General features: G+C 41.5%; 1 protein-coding gene across 1 annotated transcript in view; it reads right to left on the reverse strand.

The window, feature by feature from the left end:
* LOC115140263 (lysyl oxidase homolog 2B) overlaps window positions 1-18,121 on the reverse strand; it is a 51,841-nt gene that overhangs the window by 15,904 nt on the left and 17,816 nt on the right. Inside the window, exons 4-6 of the mRNA XM_029678518.2 lie at window positions 8,274-8,485; window positions 5,339-5,555; window positions 1,794-1,977 (exon numbers count right to left, since the gene is read on the reverse strand). Coding sequence (XP_029534378.1) covers window positions 1,794-1,977; window positions 5,339-5,555; window positions 8,274-8,485 — 613 coding nt within the window. The remainder of the gene's footprint in view (window positions 1-1,793; window positions 1,978-5,338; window positions 5,556-8,273; window positions 8,486-18,121) is intronic.

Genomic DNA, 18,121 nt, shown 5'->3' on the forward strand with positions numbered 1-18,121 from the left:
GATACATATATGGAGGGGGGGTACATGCCTCAGTTATTGATTAAGCCCTCCATTTGGCTCATACAGTAAAAGAAGAAATACCATAGTAACCAATATACCCATAGGTAACACTGAGTTAGAGGACATTTTAAGTCACACTGTAATGACTCTCGTGGGTTGAAGAAGGAAACCAAGGTGCAGCGTGGTAGGCGTTCATTATTTTTTATAATCGGAACACCGCAACAAAATAACAAAGTAGAAAAAAACAAAAGCGCACAGTTCTGTCAGGCAACAAAACAGCTAAACAGAAAATAACTCCCCTCACAACCCAAATGGAAAATCACAACTATTATATGATCCCCAATCAGAGACAACGATAGACAGCTGCCTCTGATTGGGAACCACACATGGCAAAAACAACAAAGAAATTGAAAACATAGAAACAGAAAACCTAGAATGCCCACCCTAATCACACCTGACCTAACCAAAAATAGAGAAATAAAAGGCTCTCTAAGGTCAGGCGTGACACACACACCCACAAACCAGGACTTACAGGAATGCACCCCATAATTAGGGAAACCGGTCAATAAAGTGAAGGTCCTCTTTTGGGCAGGGCCCATGTCCCTCGAGGGGAAGGCGAGGCCTTCCAAACTGATAAGGGAGTTGATACATTATGTACTCTTTATATATAGTATTTCTCTCCACTACAGCCTTTCAATTACAGTACTGGAATATAGCAAGTATGGGCTTGCATTGTTCGTCTCTGTCACGACTTCTGCCGAAGTTGGTGCCTCTCCTTGTTCGGGCGGCGTTCGGTGGTCGACGTCACCGGCTTTCTAGCCTCCACCGATCTACATTTCTTTTTCCATTTGTTTTGTCTGTATTGTACACACCTGGTTCCCATTACGTTTGAATTATTTCCCTATTTAACCCTCTGGAGCCATCGTGGTTTTGTGCCTGTTTATTGTTGTCAGTTGTCTCGTTTATGTGATTCTGGATTTTCGTCCTCCTTGTTGGAAGATTATTTTTGAGTAAAGTTTCTATTATTACTCATCTCTGTGTCCTGCGCCTGACTCCGCCTTACCCACATCACCTAGACTCTGGGCCTTTATTCAGAAAGCGTCAGAGTAGGAATGCGGATCTAGGAACAGGTCCCCCTTTCCAATTTTGAGATCATTATGATCTCAAAGGACAAACTGATCCTAAATCAACGCTTCTACTCTGTGAAGCTTTATGAATATATTACAATTCAATATCCCAGCCAGTTCCGGTCCTCCAGGGGGGTTCCTATTGTTCAAGTCAAGGTGAATTAGTGTGGGGCTTAAAGAGTCCGCAAAGAAGGGATAGTATTACAGACTATGATATCTTTTGGACATGTTCCCTTTGTAACATTTGGTGCGCAGATGTAGCTCTACACTACACAACTGAGCTGTTCATGTTTCTTTATATTTCAGGAATTCAAGTGGTTATCCTATTGGTACTCGAGCTTTGTGCAGTTATGCCCATGTTTCTTGATTGACTGTTGATTGATAACGGTGAATCAAACCAAATATTTCTCATACAACTGCTCGAAAAGAAGAGACCAGAAAAACCTCCTTGACCTCAGTCATTCCGATTTTGATTACTTCTGTAAAAATAATTATGTGTATTGTTAATCTATCCAAGGCCTTCTACACAGATGAAATATTCAAATAGTCGACTTCATCTTCAGCCAAGTCAACTGCAAGACGGACCAATATGTTGGCCTGCCCATCATGTACTTGTCCAGGTGTAGTATTGTTGTTATAAGTAGGACTGATTCTAATCATCCCTACCCTGTCCAAGCCGACCACCAGACAAGGCCTCCTTGGCACTCCCGAAGCCCAGTTCTCGACACACCACTGTGGCTGACAGCAGGCTCCAGTTATCATCACAGATGGTTCCCCATTCGCCGTTCTTCAGCACCTCCACACGACCTTCCCCTACGATGGCGCCACCTCGCAGACGCACCAACGGTTGCTGCAGGAACAAGAGAGAGATCACTCATAGTAAGGCTGAGTTATTCAAACAGTCAAAGCAAGCTATTATGTTGCATTAACTAACAATGAAACATGAAAGACAATAGGTGGGTTTTCAAGACAATAGAAGGTCAGGTTATTATGCCTTATTGGTCCGGGAAGCAGAATTACAGAGTTCAACTTTCTATAAATGAATGACTCTTGAGCCTGAGAAATATATAACTAATATATAACTAGGGGGGGCCATCCATAAAGAGTTACACAACTCTGTTTTGAGTTGGCTCTTTCCAAGATGTTCAGAGAAGCTAGAAGGGTGGAATGGAGACTGTGAGGCTACAGACTGGGTGGCATCACATTTACACAGCAGGTAAATGTTACTCCCATTAATGGTTTTGGAAAATTGGAAGTGTTTAATTTAACAAGGGGATACACGAGTAGCATAACTGTATCTTATTTACATGGATTTGTAATTACAAACAGCAATGCACAGGTGTTTTCATGCAGTTTAGGATTGGCTCTGCTTTGTGGTTTGTGTTCCCATTCCAAAATAGGAAACTATAACATATATTTATTCCCAGTGCAAGAATATTCTAAATAGGTATCTAAAATAAATTTAAAAAAATAGCAAAACCATCATAACATGTGTACATCTCCAAAAGCAGTAAGTATTTGGGTAAGTATTTGTTTTACGACTAAATATTTCTTAGGTGAAACTGTGGCACTTGAAGAGGGAAAAAAGGTTTTAGAAAAGGGGATTGACACAATCTGAACCCAAGCAAGGACAGGAATGGCATTCTGAAATATACACTACCGTTAAAAAGTTTGGGGTTACTTAGAAATGTTCTTGTTTTTGAAAGAAAAGCACATTTTTTGTCCATTAAAATAACATCAAATTGATCAGAAATACAGTGTAGACATTGTTAATGTCGTAAATGACTATTGTAGCTGAAAACGTCTTGTTTTATATGGAATATCTACATAGGCATACAGAGGTCCATTATCAGCAACCCTCCCTCCTGTGTTCCAATGGCACGTTGTGTTAGCTAATCCAAGAGTTCCTCTGTCCAGTCTCAACGTCAACAGTGAAGAGGCGACTCCGGGATGCTGGCCTTCTAGGCAGAGTTCCTCTGTCAAGTGTCTGTGTTCTTTTGCCCATGTTCATCTTTTGTTTTTATTGGCCAGTCTGAGATATGGCTTTTTCTTTGCAGCTCTGCCTAGATGGCCAGCATCCTGGAGTCGCCTCTTCACTGTTGAAGAGAGCAGGGAGGCAGGCAGGCCTACACTACAGCACTTGCTGTGCAAAATAGAGGTGGGAGAAAGGGTGAAATAGAGGAAAGAGAGAGAGAAGGTAAAATGGTGGATAGAGAAAGAGGGTGAAATGAGAGAGAGAGAGAGAGAGAGAGGGAGAAAAAGAGCGAGAGAGAGAGCCAGAGAGAGTGAAATGAGAGAGAGAGAGAGAGAGAGAGAGAGAGAGAAATGAGAGAGAGAGAGAGAGAGAGGAGAGAAAGAAATAGAGAGAGAGTGAGAGAGAAATGAGAGCGAGTGAAATGAGAGAGAGAGAGTAAAATGAGAGAGAGAGAGAGAGAGAGAGAGAGAGAGAGAGAGAGATAAATGAGAGAGAGACATAGGGAGAGTGAAATGAGAGAGAGAGAGAGAGCACAGCACAGCACAACCTTGCCATTGAGAAAGGTAGACACAGGAAAACCTGGCTCCCTGTAGAGGAAAGGCTGTGCAACCCCTGCACAACAGCACCACTGCACAACAGCAGAACCTGAGACAGAGCTGCATCTCCTGACTAAATGTAAAACATGTAAAACAATTAGTGTGACATTTCCCCAAATTTGAAAACCTTATTCAAGGTTTCAAAGACCTCTCTGATGAGAATAAGCTACCTGTCCTGTTGAGGGAGGATGCAGAGAGCTGTGGGTTGGCAGCGCACTACATTGCTGCCTGCCATAAGATGAGAGACAGTGTCTGCTGTCTGCACATGTCCTCTACTGTATGCTTAGAGGACATGAGAGAAATGAGAGAGAGAGAGAAATGAGAGAGAGAGAGAGAGAGAGAAAGGATGAAATAGAGGAGAGAGAGGGTGCAATAGAGGTGAGAGACAGAGAGGGTGAAATAGAAGAGAAAGGGTGAAATAGAAGAGAGAGAGGGTGAAATAGAGGAGGGGGAGAGGGTGAAATAAAGGATTAGATCACAGCCAGAGAAAATATATGTTAGTGCGGATTCCCACAAGATGTTTTCATGGACGAGCATGAATTATCTACTACCCACAGATCTTGAGTCCATGATGAATCACTTATACTAATATTCAAAACATCTGCAGATGTAACAGTAACGCATCTCAGAAAACCCCATTGTCTATCGATCTCCCACAGGATTCATCAGATCAGAGATCAGTTTTACAGTATGTAGTTAAACCCCCACAGCTACAGTACCAGTCAAAAGTTTGGACACTCCTACTCATTAAAGGGGTTTTCTTTATTTTTTTTTTACAATTTTCTACATTGTAGAAAAATAGTAAAGACATCAAAATAACACATATGGAATCATGTAAACAATAGTAACCAAAAAAGTGTTAAACAAATCTAAATATATTTTATATTTAGATTTTTCAAAGTTGCCAACCTTTGCATTGATGACAGCTTTGCACACTCTTGGCATTATCTCAACCAGCTTCACCTGGAATGCTTTTCCAACAGGCTTGAAGGAGTTGCCACATATGCTGAGCACTTGTTGGCTGCTTGTCCTTCATTCTGTGGTCCAACTCATGTCAAACCATCTCAATTGGGTGGCGGCCAGGTGATTCTGTATACCACCCCTACCTTGTCACAATACAACTGATTGGCTCAAATGCATTAAGAAGTTAAGAAATTCCACAAATTAACTTTTACAAGGCACATCTGTTAATTGAAATGCATTCCAGGTGATTACCTCATGAAGCTGGTTGAGAGAATGCCAAGAGTGTGCAAAGCTGTCATCAAGGCAAAGAGTGGCTACTATTTGGTTAACACTCTTTTGGTTACTACATGATTCCATCTGTTTTATTTCATAGTTTTGATGTCTTCAATATTATTCTACAATGTAGAAAATAATCAAAAGAAAATAAAACCCTTGAATGAGTAGGTGTGTCCAAACTTTTGACTGGTACTGTATTTTCCCTACCTATGTTTTATTTGCCATAACCAGGCAGTGGCACAACATAAATCAGTCCAATTCCAAAGAGGGTGACAGAATCATAGAAATATAATCACTAGAACATGCATCCCCATTCAAGTCAATAGATCTGGCTATATCTGCTCTATTGATTATATTTATATGGACAGAATGCATTGGTTTAGTGAGTCCATGGTGCCTACCTCCTGCCTGAAGGCCTTTCTGAAGCCAGTCATGGGGGTTGGGGAGAAGGCTCTTCCTGGCACACAGCTGACAACCACAGGTGTGCCCCCTCCACATGTGCTGTTGGCCTTCGCTGCCACGGCATGGCCCAGCTTGCAGCTCGACAGGTGCGCCTCATTTCCAGTGCAGTTGACTGAGTAGTCCCAATAATTGGGCTTTCTCCTGCGAGCAAACATCCTGAGAACACAGGGAAAACATAAAGTAGTCAAATAATAACACATTTTAGACAGACATTTCATTCAATATTTACACAAGGCTGCTATCCCGTTTTCCCTAACACCTACTGTACATACAGCATTAACTGTATGTAGTCAACTTGTTGCTAAATACTGCTAAAGACTCATATCTCTCTATCTAACTTTAAGCACCAGCTCACAGATCACTGCACCTGTACATAGCCCATCTGTAAATAGCCCTTCCAACTACCTCATCCCCATACTGTAATTATTATTTTTTTGCTCCTTTGCACCCCAGTATCTCTACTTGCACATTCATCTTCTGAACATCTATCACTCCAGTGTTTAATTGCTAAATTGTAATTATTTCGCCACTATGGCTTATTTATTGCGTTTACCTCCCTTACCTCATTTGCACACACTGTATATAGACTTTTCTATTGTGTTATTGACTGTATGTTTGTTTATTCCATGTGTAACTCTGTGTTGTTGTTTGTGTCACACTGCTTTGCTTTATCTTGGTCAGGTCGCAGTTGTAAATGAGAACTTGTTCTCCACTGGCCTACCTGGTTAAATAAAGGTGAAATCAAATAAAAAATAAAAATAACAGCACTAGTCCGATAACAAAGGGTTCAGTATTAGGCTACAGGTGTGCCTGTTTAGTCTGTGATGTGAACAACAGGTGATTGAGGTCTTCCAGGCATGCAGGGATGTTAATTAATTCCTTTACTTTTCAATGGTGAGCCAACCAACGTGTTTAATGAACGTTTATGGCAGCACAGCCTGTCCTTGTCCTGTCTCTTCATCACATGTCTTAGAGGTGTACATGAAAGCAGATTAAAGAGGACGGGAGGAGACACACACACAGCATTTGTTTTCCATTTGGAACCTGGATAAAAGAACATTGCGGATCACTGTCCGGAACCCATCCAAAGCCTGCGTTCTAAGCCTCTGAGTCTGCGGGGGGACATACAGAAGTTGTGAGTGAAGGATGGATAAATAGAACTCAGGGGAAAAAAGCATCTTGATCTGTTCAAATGTGTTCAAGCAGCAGCTGTGAAGGTTCAACCAAGTAAAAACTCAACATGGTAGGAGCGGTAGGAGCTGTAAACTCAAACAAATATTACATAAGTCACATTAGGCAATTGGAACAGTGATCTATTGTTACTTTTCATCAGCTTGAAAGTTTGCGCGTGCTACCAAAAATTTGCTTTTGAAATGATTACATACCACAGCACACATAAACCATTGAAAAGCACAGATGACGTCTACTAAATCCTATGCTCTCCAAATAATTTGGAATATGCTAAACGGGCCAACAGAGGCATTTGAACAGAGACCAAGTTTGGATTATGAAAGAACTGTAGACCTTGGCTGTCTGCCGCCGCCTGGACCAAACGGCAGACTATAAAAACACATTCTGCACGTTTCATAAGTTTCAAGCGGTTGCATGCCGGCAGTCACGTAGATGGAAAGTAGGGTGCTGCTGTACTGTGGTTACCTAAGCAGAGGAAACTTCTCTCCCTCTCTACCATGAATGAGACAGTACATTCAAGGATGGCTTCAGAGCTAGAGACAAGGTCTCAAGGTTTGAAGTGATTAATTAACTGCTGGATATTCCTCTGCAGGTTTCCACGTGTAAATAATAGTTAGATCCTTCCCCAGCCCAGTCAGTACCGCATTACAACTACTTTAAGGAATGCACTGATCCTGGTTATATACATACGATGGGGGGAGGGGTTACTTAAGTTCTATGAGAGTGTTTGATGTGAAGCAGAATAAAGAAAGTTTCTGTAGAATTCAGCGTTATTGCTCTGTATTAGGGCAAATATGTTCTGTATGCAATATATAAGTCAAACAGAAAAGATCTAAAAGATTTATCCACCACGGTAAAGGTAAGAAGCTCAAAGTTCTGGTGAGTTGTCAGTCTGTTGAATAACAGCCTGAACTTTCAATAGCATAGTGGGGTCATAGTTTTCACAATGGGAGAACTCTGAGTTGACATCCCTCTCCAGTGTTTATGAGTCAAGGTGTCTGTGTAATGTGTACCAAGAATGAATCTTGACTGAGATAAGGTATGGGTCTGTCAACGGCTTGTTGCCATGGGCCTGGGAGAGTAACTGTCCATGGTACATCGCCTCCCCAGGCTTAATACATCTGAAGATGAATAAAGGGCTGTGCCTGACCAAACCAAACAAGTTTACATAATAAGATTTATGTACTGCAGAGGAGGCTGGTGGGAGGAGCTTTAGGAGGAAGGGCTCATTGTATTGGCTGGAATGGATTCAATGGAAGTCAAGCATGTGGTTTCCATATGTTTGATATGTTTAATACGATTCCATTTGTTCCATTCCAGCCATTACAATGAGCCCATCCTCCTATAGCTACTCCTACCAGCCTCCTCTGAAGTACAGTAGTGTCCTGTCCAGGGGTGGTACTTGTACATCTAGCTGCCTCACACTACAGAAACAGGAGATAGACTCCTGCCCTATGTGCCATTCTGGCACGGCTTACTTACTTATGTTTACAGTAGTCCTGCTCCATAACACTCCAGTAAAATGGAACCTGCTGCTGCCACTGCCCATCCATAGAGACACATATAGTATTCCTTTCTACACTCTCATCCCTTTCATCAAAGAATGGCAGGAGCGCATTGTGGCCTTAATTCCCATAGAGGACCAAGAGGATTCAGTTAAACAAAGACCCATCCCTCACTCACTTGTAGACTCTGGCATTGTACTTCCTCTCTCCGGGGAAACCGAACATGCCACAGATAACTCTGCTGTTGTGCTTCGTCCACTCCGCATCACAGATCTGCTTCCATTTCCCCCCGTCCTTCACCTCCACGTAGCCCTCTGTCACAGGGACGCGCTTGCGGTATGACGATAGAATGGCCCGGATACGCACATCCTCCACTTGAATGTTTAAACTCTGTGAAGAAAAATGTGGTATGATTCATTTCACATGAATAGGCCAAGTCGTCTCTTCCTCTGCGGTCCTCTATGGTCCTCTCTTCCTCACTGCTCTCTTACTTATTTATCTGGAAATAATCGCTCCAAATGTGTCTGCATATAGCCATATAATGAATGTAAGGCACTCACCCTCCGGCACCAACCCCACAACATTGCATTCCCTTGTAAAGCCTCTCCAGCTTACCCAAACATTTTTACAATCCTATCACCTAGTGAATCACAGGCCAGACCCAGCTGTGCTACAACTGCTTGGCTTTTGAACAAGGATATCAAAGGAGTGACCATGGCAACTCATACAACACTTTCTAGTCATGTTTTAAAGGGTGTCACTGGACAGATGCTGGTAGGTGACGAAGATCCAGTTTGGGATCAAAAGTTGGCCTATTAAACACTTTCGGAGCATTATGCAAGATTTACTTTTTGATCCTAGTCGTGAAAATCCAGATACTTAATTTACTGTAATATCACAAGAATATTGTTGAACTTGCTGAACCGTCTGTGGTGGAATTGACATGCTGACTTGCCTGGGCTGTTATCCCATCCCCTGAAAGCATTACCTGATCAATACCACATCATTTCAAAGGCAATGAGTCTATCCATCTGTCTACATGTCTGTCTTTGTCAAAAAAAGTAATGTGGAGACCTTCCTCTGTGAAGCCTGATGGGGTTTGAACAAACAGCCTCTCTCCTAAAGACCCAGCCCACATTCCTGTGCTACGTGACAGTGCAGGCCATGGGAGAAGAGAGGAGGCAAGATGAGAACTGGCGGATGGATATTTGCTTGTCTCAGCAGATGGGCTGGTGGATGGGCTGGCTGAGACACATATCAAACCCAGCCCCTGTCCTGTCCTGTCAGACCTGAAGTCAGTGTCTTTGTCTCAAATTGCACCCTATAGCCCATAGGGGTCTGAACAAAAAATGGTGCATTATATATGGATTAGGGTGCCATTTGGGACAGAGACAGTTAGACCTCCAAACGTTCAATAATGAAAAGGAAGGTTTCCCTGAAATGGCATCATACATCAGTCCACAGGATGAAAGCGAACCACAGAGAAACTGTAAATGTTCAGTCTGCTCTTCTTTAACTATTTTTAGATGATCACATTAACCAGCGAGTGGAAGGATGAGATCCAGCATGTTGAGCTATCTGGGGGGGGGTTCAAACCCTGGGACATGATCATTTAGAGAACTGTGGTGATAGTGACCTTGTCTGTATTTAGGATCTCTAGTAGAATACTGTAGTGTACTTTGATTTTAAAAAGTCTGCACAATAAAGATCAAATGAAACTGGTTGTGCTACAGTTGTGTGTTTCTTACATCATAACAGGGTCTTTCAGCAATAATGTGTTCATCTTATTCTTAATGGTGGAAAAATACCATTCAGAGCAAGATCCCCAAAATGTAGACCTGGCTGCAAGCAGGGTCTTTGCAATCAACACACATTATTTCTCCTCCAAAACCAGGGGCACAACTTTCACTGGGGACAGGAGGGACATGATTCCCCCCACATTCTGAAATTGCATTTTTGTCTCCCCCAGTTTATTAATCAATGTACTGTGATACAAAAAGCGGCATTGTGTGCTTTAGGATCATTCGGACGCCTCAGAGAGGTTGGGTAGGTTGTTTGGTGGTATCAACCACCTGGATTTAGGACCAAGCGGACACCACAGAGTGTGAGAGCAGAGGCAGCTGTTGTCTGTGTGTATGTTGTGCTTTTTCTCAGAGTTGTAAAAGCAAGCAGAGCAGAAACTGGCTACTCTTTATTTAATTTATGTAGCTGACAAGGTAACTGCTGTTTAACTTAACAGGGGAAGAAAAGTATTTATTCACAATGTTGAATATGTAATGTAACTGACATGAAATGTTAGCTAATGCATTAGCTACATGTTTCATCCCCTCTCAACTGAAGTTCTGTCTGAAGTGAATGAACTAGCTAGCTAGCTAGTAGCTACCACAGTCAGTTCAGCTCTAGCCTCTAGTTTTCTGTCAGGTAGCAGAATCTAACAAATCACATTTTATTTGTCACATGCGCCGAATACAAGAGGTGTATGGAAATGTTTTGTAGCCTTTGTTTTGTCCTGTTTCAACAGAAGTAAATTAACTTGGCTAGTTTTCGCCAGTTGACAAACCATTAGCGCTAGCCAGAAGTTGGCTAATGTTAGCAAGCTAGTCAGCTAGCTCACTAACTTTAGCTATTCTTTTTGCAACAATTACACTAGTCTAGACCTGAATCAAACAATGAAAACAGCGGCCAAACGATTGAAGACCGATATTCTGACGTTTTTTGACAGCACAATGTGATTTTGTTTTCAATATAGCAATGTAACGTTATTGATTGGTCAGTTTCCATAGATAATTCCCTACTTTTCACACTGACACTGTATAAACAACTCTACAGACTTCTCTGTCATGATGCACAGTTGCTACACAACAGTATGCTCATCATGCCTTACCATGATCAAATAGTGACAGGTGTCCCAGCAGGGTTAGCCAGTCAGGGAAGAGCAGTCTACAGAGCTCTGGGGAGTTTTACAGTATGTTATAACAACCAGTGAATGGATACAAAGTTCCATCTTGAGTTGATGGGTAGGCTACAGTCTGGTATCTGGGAATAATGGTTATTTCAATTATTGAACCATTGATTCTATTCTTGGATAATATAATGTATAAATGTACACCAAGGTAATTATTTGTCATGCCTCATCTGAGCAGGATCTGATGGTAACTGGGGTCTCAGCAGGGTAATGCAACCGGGTGGGCGGGGTGGGGGGGGCTAGGCGCAGGATGGGGCAATCCATCTTTATTGTTTGCAAGTAAAAAGATCTCTAGAGTACTTTTAGGCATATGATATGAATTACAGTGTCCTCTGTAATTATTGGGACAATTAAGCATTTGTTCTTCTTTTGGCTCTCTACTCCATAAGTGTGGATTTGAAATCAAGTTTATATGTAGTGTCAGCTTTAATTCATCCATACTGGGTGAACCTTTTGAAATTATAGCACTTTTTGTACATAGTCTCCCCTTCCCCATTGGGACACTACCGTCCCACCTGCCCATAAGAAGTCAAAGAAAAAAATAATCAAACACGCTTGGTGTTCGCCAAAAGGCATGTGGGAGACTGCCCAACATATGGAAGAAGGTACTCTGGTCAGATGAGACTAAAATGTAGCTTTTTGGCCATCAAGGAAACCGCTATGTCTGGCGCAAACCCAACACCTCTCATCACCCTGAGAACATCATCCTCACAGTAAAACATAGTGTTGGCAGCATCATGCTGTGGGAATGTTTTTCATTGGCAGGGGATGGGAAACTGGTCAGAATTGAAGGAATGATGGATGGCAGTAAATACAGGGAAATTCTTGAGGGAAACCTGTTTCAATCTTCCAGCGATTTGAGACTGGTACAGAGGTTCACCTTCCAGCAGGACAATGACCCTAGGCATACTACTAAAGCAACACTCGAGGGCTTTAAGGGGAAACATTTAAATGTCTTGGAATGGCCTAGTCAAATCCCAGACCTCAATCCAATTGAGAATCTGTGGTATGATTTAAAGATTGCTGTACACCAGCGGAACCCATCCAACTTGAAGGAGCAGTTTTTCATTGAAGAATGGGCAACAATCCCAGTGGCTAGATGTGCCAAGATTATAGAGGCATACCTCAAGAGACTTCCAGTTGTAATTGCTGCAAAAGGTGGCTCTATAAACTATTGACATTGGGGGGGTGAATAGTTATGCACGCTCACGTTTTCTGTTTTTTTGTCTTATGTCTTGTTTGTTTCACAATAAAATATATATCTTCAAAGTGGTAGGCATGTTGTGTAAATCAAATGATACAAACCCCCAAAAAATCCATTTTAATTCCAGGTTGTAAGGCAACAAAATAGGAAAAATGCCAAGGGGGGTGAATGCTTTCTCAGCTGTAGTTAAACCTAAAAGACTTATACAGATAGAACCCAGTCAGCTATCATATTAATCTGAAAACCCCCCTTTTAATGTGAAAGAGAGGAGTGAACTTGTTTCACCAACTTAAACTCACATGGCAAACAAACCTCCCCATTCCCTCCTTGTCACTTGGCATCCAACCCTTTCTAATTATTGATTTCTTGTTTAGAGTTCAGGACTACACGTGCATCGATGCCTAGTTCAAATGTCTAGAAAATAAATGCCTGTTGATTGCGACGGTGGTGTGGTAGAAAAGTAGAAACACAGCAGCAGCCGGTGAGATACTTCTAACATAAGTGGCTTGTTTCTATGCACTCTGGGGACGGGGATTCCAGAAATTGGCAGCAGGGGGAGGAAGGTGCAGAAGATGGAAAAGCCATTAGTGGGATGCATCTTTGAGGAGGTAGAGAGAGAAGCAGAGGAGGAAGCTGGTGGGCCCTCTGTCGGTCTCAACTAAGCCCTGAATCACTCTGAGACCACTTCTCCAGAAGGAGACATAGGTACAAGTGGTAAACCGATACCTTCTTATGGAAAACACTGAGGCAGTGGAACAGCATTATGTCATTGTTGCTGTCATCCAGAATCAATTAGGTCATCCATGATGGCTATATATCTATATACTGATGTTTAATTTGAATGTTAATGAGACAGGAATACCTACATGTTTATGTCCATAAAAGATAACCTTTCTGCCCCTGACTGCTCCATGAAGTCAATGCAGTGCATTTGTAGGCCTACTATTGGTAGGTGAAGAGATTATGTCATTCAGCTAAACAAGTTAAAAGAGGTCCCTTGGAATGAGACCGGCGTCAGTGGGTGATTCTTACCCTCCGGGCTTGTATTTGAAGTTGAGCCTGTCAACGTATTGTCTGATGTCAAACAATGAGCTATCTTATGTATAGACCACAGGACTGAAGAATCAGCCATGGTCCAGCTGGAAAGCAAAAATATCCCACAATGGCTAACTACAATAGTCCATTCCCAGAATCATACACTAGAAAGTGAGTTCTGGGCATTAGTTCTAAAATGAACAAATGATGCTACCCTTGAGAAATTAACAAAAATATGTATATCAAAACCAACTGAAACCAAGAAGACATTGCAATGAAACATGACTAAAAATAAATGCATAAGTCATATTTCAAGTGTCCCTTGCACTGACAGTACTCAGGCGCAATACTCTTTATGACGTGGTTGCCAGTTTGGAGCATTTGACAATGGTGTGACTTAGTGTGTCGACTTTAATGAACATACTTCTCATCATCTCAGGCCAGAATGTGACCTCAAGCCTCTACTAGAACACAGTACTAATGCCAGCAATAACAACGCCCACGGAGCCTACAGCATATGGTTCCAATAGAAATCATGAAGTACATTCACTTCTAACAGAAATCCCTATAGATCCTAGTAGTCAAACTGGGTTACATAGAAATTCCAAGTGAGAGAACAAACCAATGGGAAAAAACTGGATGTATCATCAACGTTGTTTTCACCTCATTTAAATAAATAAAAATCTATGTGATGACGTTGAATCAACGTGGAAAACTGATTGGATATGCAAAAAGTCGTCATCGTTATTTTTTCACCCAACTTTTAAACTAAATCCATTGTCATTGTCAATTTTTTTGTTGATTTCATATTAAATTCACATAAGTTGACAACTCACTCAACCAAATGTAAATCAAATGAAAATAGTCATTGAACAGGCGTCTGTGCCTAGTGGGAAATCATTTCTCCAACATCACAACAGTATTTTGCTGAAGTTACTTCCTGGGATAAAGTTTGCTAAGATGTTTGTTGATATCGTGTTTGCCACAGAGTGACCACTCCCTCCCTGGGCTTGTGTTTCAATATCACATGTGCTGTGCTCACCAGGCCTGCACTGTTTGGGTGCTGATAATTCTTTGAGCCACAACACAAATGGATGATTATCTCTGTCCTAAAACAGTGTTTATAGTGTGGCAGTGAATGATGTCATGTACCTCATGTCTCTATTCCACTTTTTTCAGCTCCTTAGATGCCATTAAAAGAGCCTTTCGACAAAGTGGATACAGATGTTCCACAACACCTTCACAAATCCTGAAAAACTACAGTTTAACTTATTTGTTTATTAAAATAAAGAAGGCTATTATTCTTTTTAGTTGAATTTAAGTTTCAGAAAAACTAGTTTAATTTGGCAGAAAATCTCCCTAACTATCATTCTGTGGCATGTATAAATTAGAGACACAGAAGTTCATGGTTTGTGCCAAACTGGCACCAACTCACACAATGACTGTAAAAACCACTTCTGCCGAGACTTGAAGTTGTTAGAGCAACGCGTTGTTAGAGACTGAGGGCTTTATAATATAATGTGTAGAGGGTAAACGAAACATGCTATTCAGTTGAGATATAATGTAGGAATGTTGTCCCCTGCAGGGTGTGGACTTTAATCTGCAGTTGTGACATGACCAGAAAACAGTCTATCAGTTATGTGAGAAGTTAATTAAATTGATCAAATTAAATCAAATTACTTTTTCCACCCCACATTAATCAAGTTCATGGTGTCTTTCCCATTAGGCTTTACATTGCACTTTATAGAACCCTACTATGATGACAAGGCTAGAGTATAGAGGAGAACATGGATGGTTTGACCTTAAAGCTGGAATGCTTAATGGTAAAGCAGTCACTTCCATTTGCAATATTACAACACAGAAGTTTTCCCCTCTGACATCATTGCACGCATGATAGAAAAGCGCAGAATGTACCATGCTGTGTGACGCTTGGCAACAAAAACAATAACAACTGTGGTGGGGCGGCCAGTGGCGCTATTTCCCTCTACAGCGGATTCTATCTATAAGCCTAAGGGGAAAAACTGAGAGGAGGAAGATAAAATAAACTATTGCTTTGTGTGTGTGTGTGTGTGTGTGTGTGTGTGTGTGTGTGTGTGTGTGTGTGTGTGTGTGTGCGTGCGTGCGTGCGTGAGCGAGCGAGAGAGAGAGAGAGAGAGAGAGAGAGAGAGAGAGAGAGAGAGAAAAGAGAGAGGCAGACAGACAGACAGACAGACAGACAGACAGACAGACAGACAGACAGACAGACAGACAGACAGACAGACAGACAGACAGACTTAAAGCCAGAGACAAGGGGAGAGACCTGCTCTGGCACAGTACCCATGCCTTCCCATAGACTCCCAGTTTCCCAGCCCCGGCTCATATAACAGTTTATATCACTTTAATACACCTCAATTAACCACCTTAATGGTGATGTATTTACATGGATGTTTCAACAACAGATGTTCAAAATTGACCCCAGAAATTTGAACCAAAGAATAAACTTGTTTCAAGTTGTGTTCCGTATAATTTCTAAGAGCCCACAGTATGCTGTTTGTTCCTCACCGAGGATGCAGAGAGATGAATAAATCTCATATATTTCCTCCTGAAATTCTCCTGCAATGGAACACATTGGTGTCTACATAAAGTCTGCATTGATAAAAGCTGCTCACTAGTTAGCCAAGAATGACTTGCATAAACACTGAGGAATGCTCAATGTTGAAAGTTGGTTAGAGCAGAATGTACCCTAATGCATGTGCTTGATCACAGGTCAGACAACCACACAAACCTCACTTCTAAATCATGTCTATACAGCCACCTCTATTTACAAGCTGAAATGATGTGAGAGGACATTACTAAGGATAATAGAGAGGGACAGATGTTGCTCCTGACCTTTTCATGACCTAACTAGGAAAAACTCTGGGCACTAATCTTAAGATGCTCTATGCCAAACAACCTTAAGGACATAACTGAAAAGAATGTGTGTGTGATAAACACATGAGGAACAGAACATTTATATTTATATAATAACAGTCTTAATGGAAAGCACACGGTAACTTCTCAGAAGAGCACTGGATGTCCTTTACTGTTGTTTTAAAGTGCAGATGACTGAGACACAATGCCACTAAAACTGCAATCCATACAAACCCATAAACTGCACGGCCCACAAAGAAAATTCTTGCTCAATTCACATGCTATGGGTATTTTCCAGAGTTATAATTAAACTTGGTTACTTGAAACAGAAACTTAGAAAGAAGTGCAAGTGTACTAAAAACAAGGCATTCACAGAGGAATCGGACAAAAAATGCCCTAAGAAGCCAAAGGTAGGTGACACATGCATGCAAGCTTCAGGTTTCAACACTCTCCTAAGTCTTTGAAACATTTCCTTTGTGGTTCCTTTGTGGTCGACTGGCCAGCAATTACCCTGAAGTCATCGCAAGTGTCCCACAATGAAAGGGCAACAGTCTCTAAAATGTCTCTAAAATGTAGGCGGAAATGTTCTCACCCCAAGCACCTACTTTGAGTCCCCATACCTCTCATCATCCCCCACCACAGTATCACACTAGTCTGTCGTCATGCCTAACATTAGACAGTGTACGTCCCAAGTGGCACCCTACTCCCTCTATATGACATTACTTTTGATGGGCCCTGATCAAAAGTAGTGCACTATAAAGGCAATAGGGTGCGATTTGGGATAAACCCAAATGTAACCTCAAACTGAAGCTGTGAGTCACCACCACCATCAAATGACTGTTTCCAGATGATAAGGTAAAGGGAAGTCTCCATTAAGTCTGTGCCTGCGCTCAAATGGTAGCCTATTCTCTACTCAGTGCACTACTTTTTATTAGAACCCTATGAGCCCTGGTCAAAAATAGTGCACTACATAGGGAATAGGGTTCCATTTGGAACATAACCTGTGTGTGTGGAGGGCTTTGCCTCAGCCTGGCTGTGTTTTACATTGCTTCTGTGTGGAGCTAACTCGGCGTGCCCCACATCTCAGTGAATGGAAAAGATGAGCCTGATATTCTCTCAGTGAATATCACAGCTTGAGACATCACAAAGGGCTGAAGGCGGACTTCAGATGTCTGGACCTCTACAGCGCAGCTCTTTGGAGCATTATAATCTCTACCTTTTGTCTTTATAAACCTCACCAGAGGAAGTGAACTGGAGCCATTCTTCCTCATCTTGTCCCATTACAGGAATTGAATAGCATTGGAATTTGCAAACTGTGTACGGTCACTTCTCTGAAAAGATAACCAAAGTACTTATTGAGGATGTTCAGCTATGGTGTGGGCCAGGGGCGCAACTTTGGTTTTAGAAGTGTGGGGGACATAATATATAAATATATATATATACAGTACCAGTCAAAAGTTTGGACACCTACTCATTCAACCGTTTTTCTATATTTTTACTATTTTATACATAGTAGAATAATAGTGAAGACATCAAAACTATGAAATAACACATTTGGAATCATATAGTAACCAAAAAAGTCTGAAAAAACAAAAAAGTCTCAAAAAAGTCTTAATTTTGTATTTGAGATTCATCAAAGTAGCCACCCCTTTGCCTTGATGACAGCTTTGCACACTCTTGGCATTCTCTCAACCATCTTCATGAGGTAGACACCTGGATTGCATTTCAATTAACAGATGTGCCTTGTTAAAAGTTAATTTGTAGAATTTCTTTCCTTCTTAATGCGTTTGAGCCAATCAGTTGTCTTGCGACAAAATAGGGGTGGTAAACGGAAGATAGCCCTATTTGGTAATGACCGAGTCCACATTATGCCAAGAACAGCTCAAATATGCAAAGATTAATGATAGTCCATAATTACTTGAAGTTATGAAGG

This window comes from Oncorhynchus nerka, linkage group LG13 (genome assembly GCF_034236695.1).
Source record: "Oncorhynchus nerka isolate Pitt River linkage group LG13, Oner_Uvic_2.0, whole genome shotgun sequence".
Taxonomy (NCBI): Eukaryota; Metazoa; Chordata; class Actinopteri; order Salmoniformes; family Salmonidae; genus Oncorhynchus; species Oncorhynchus nerka.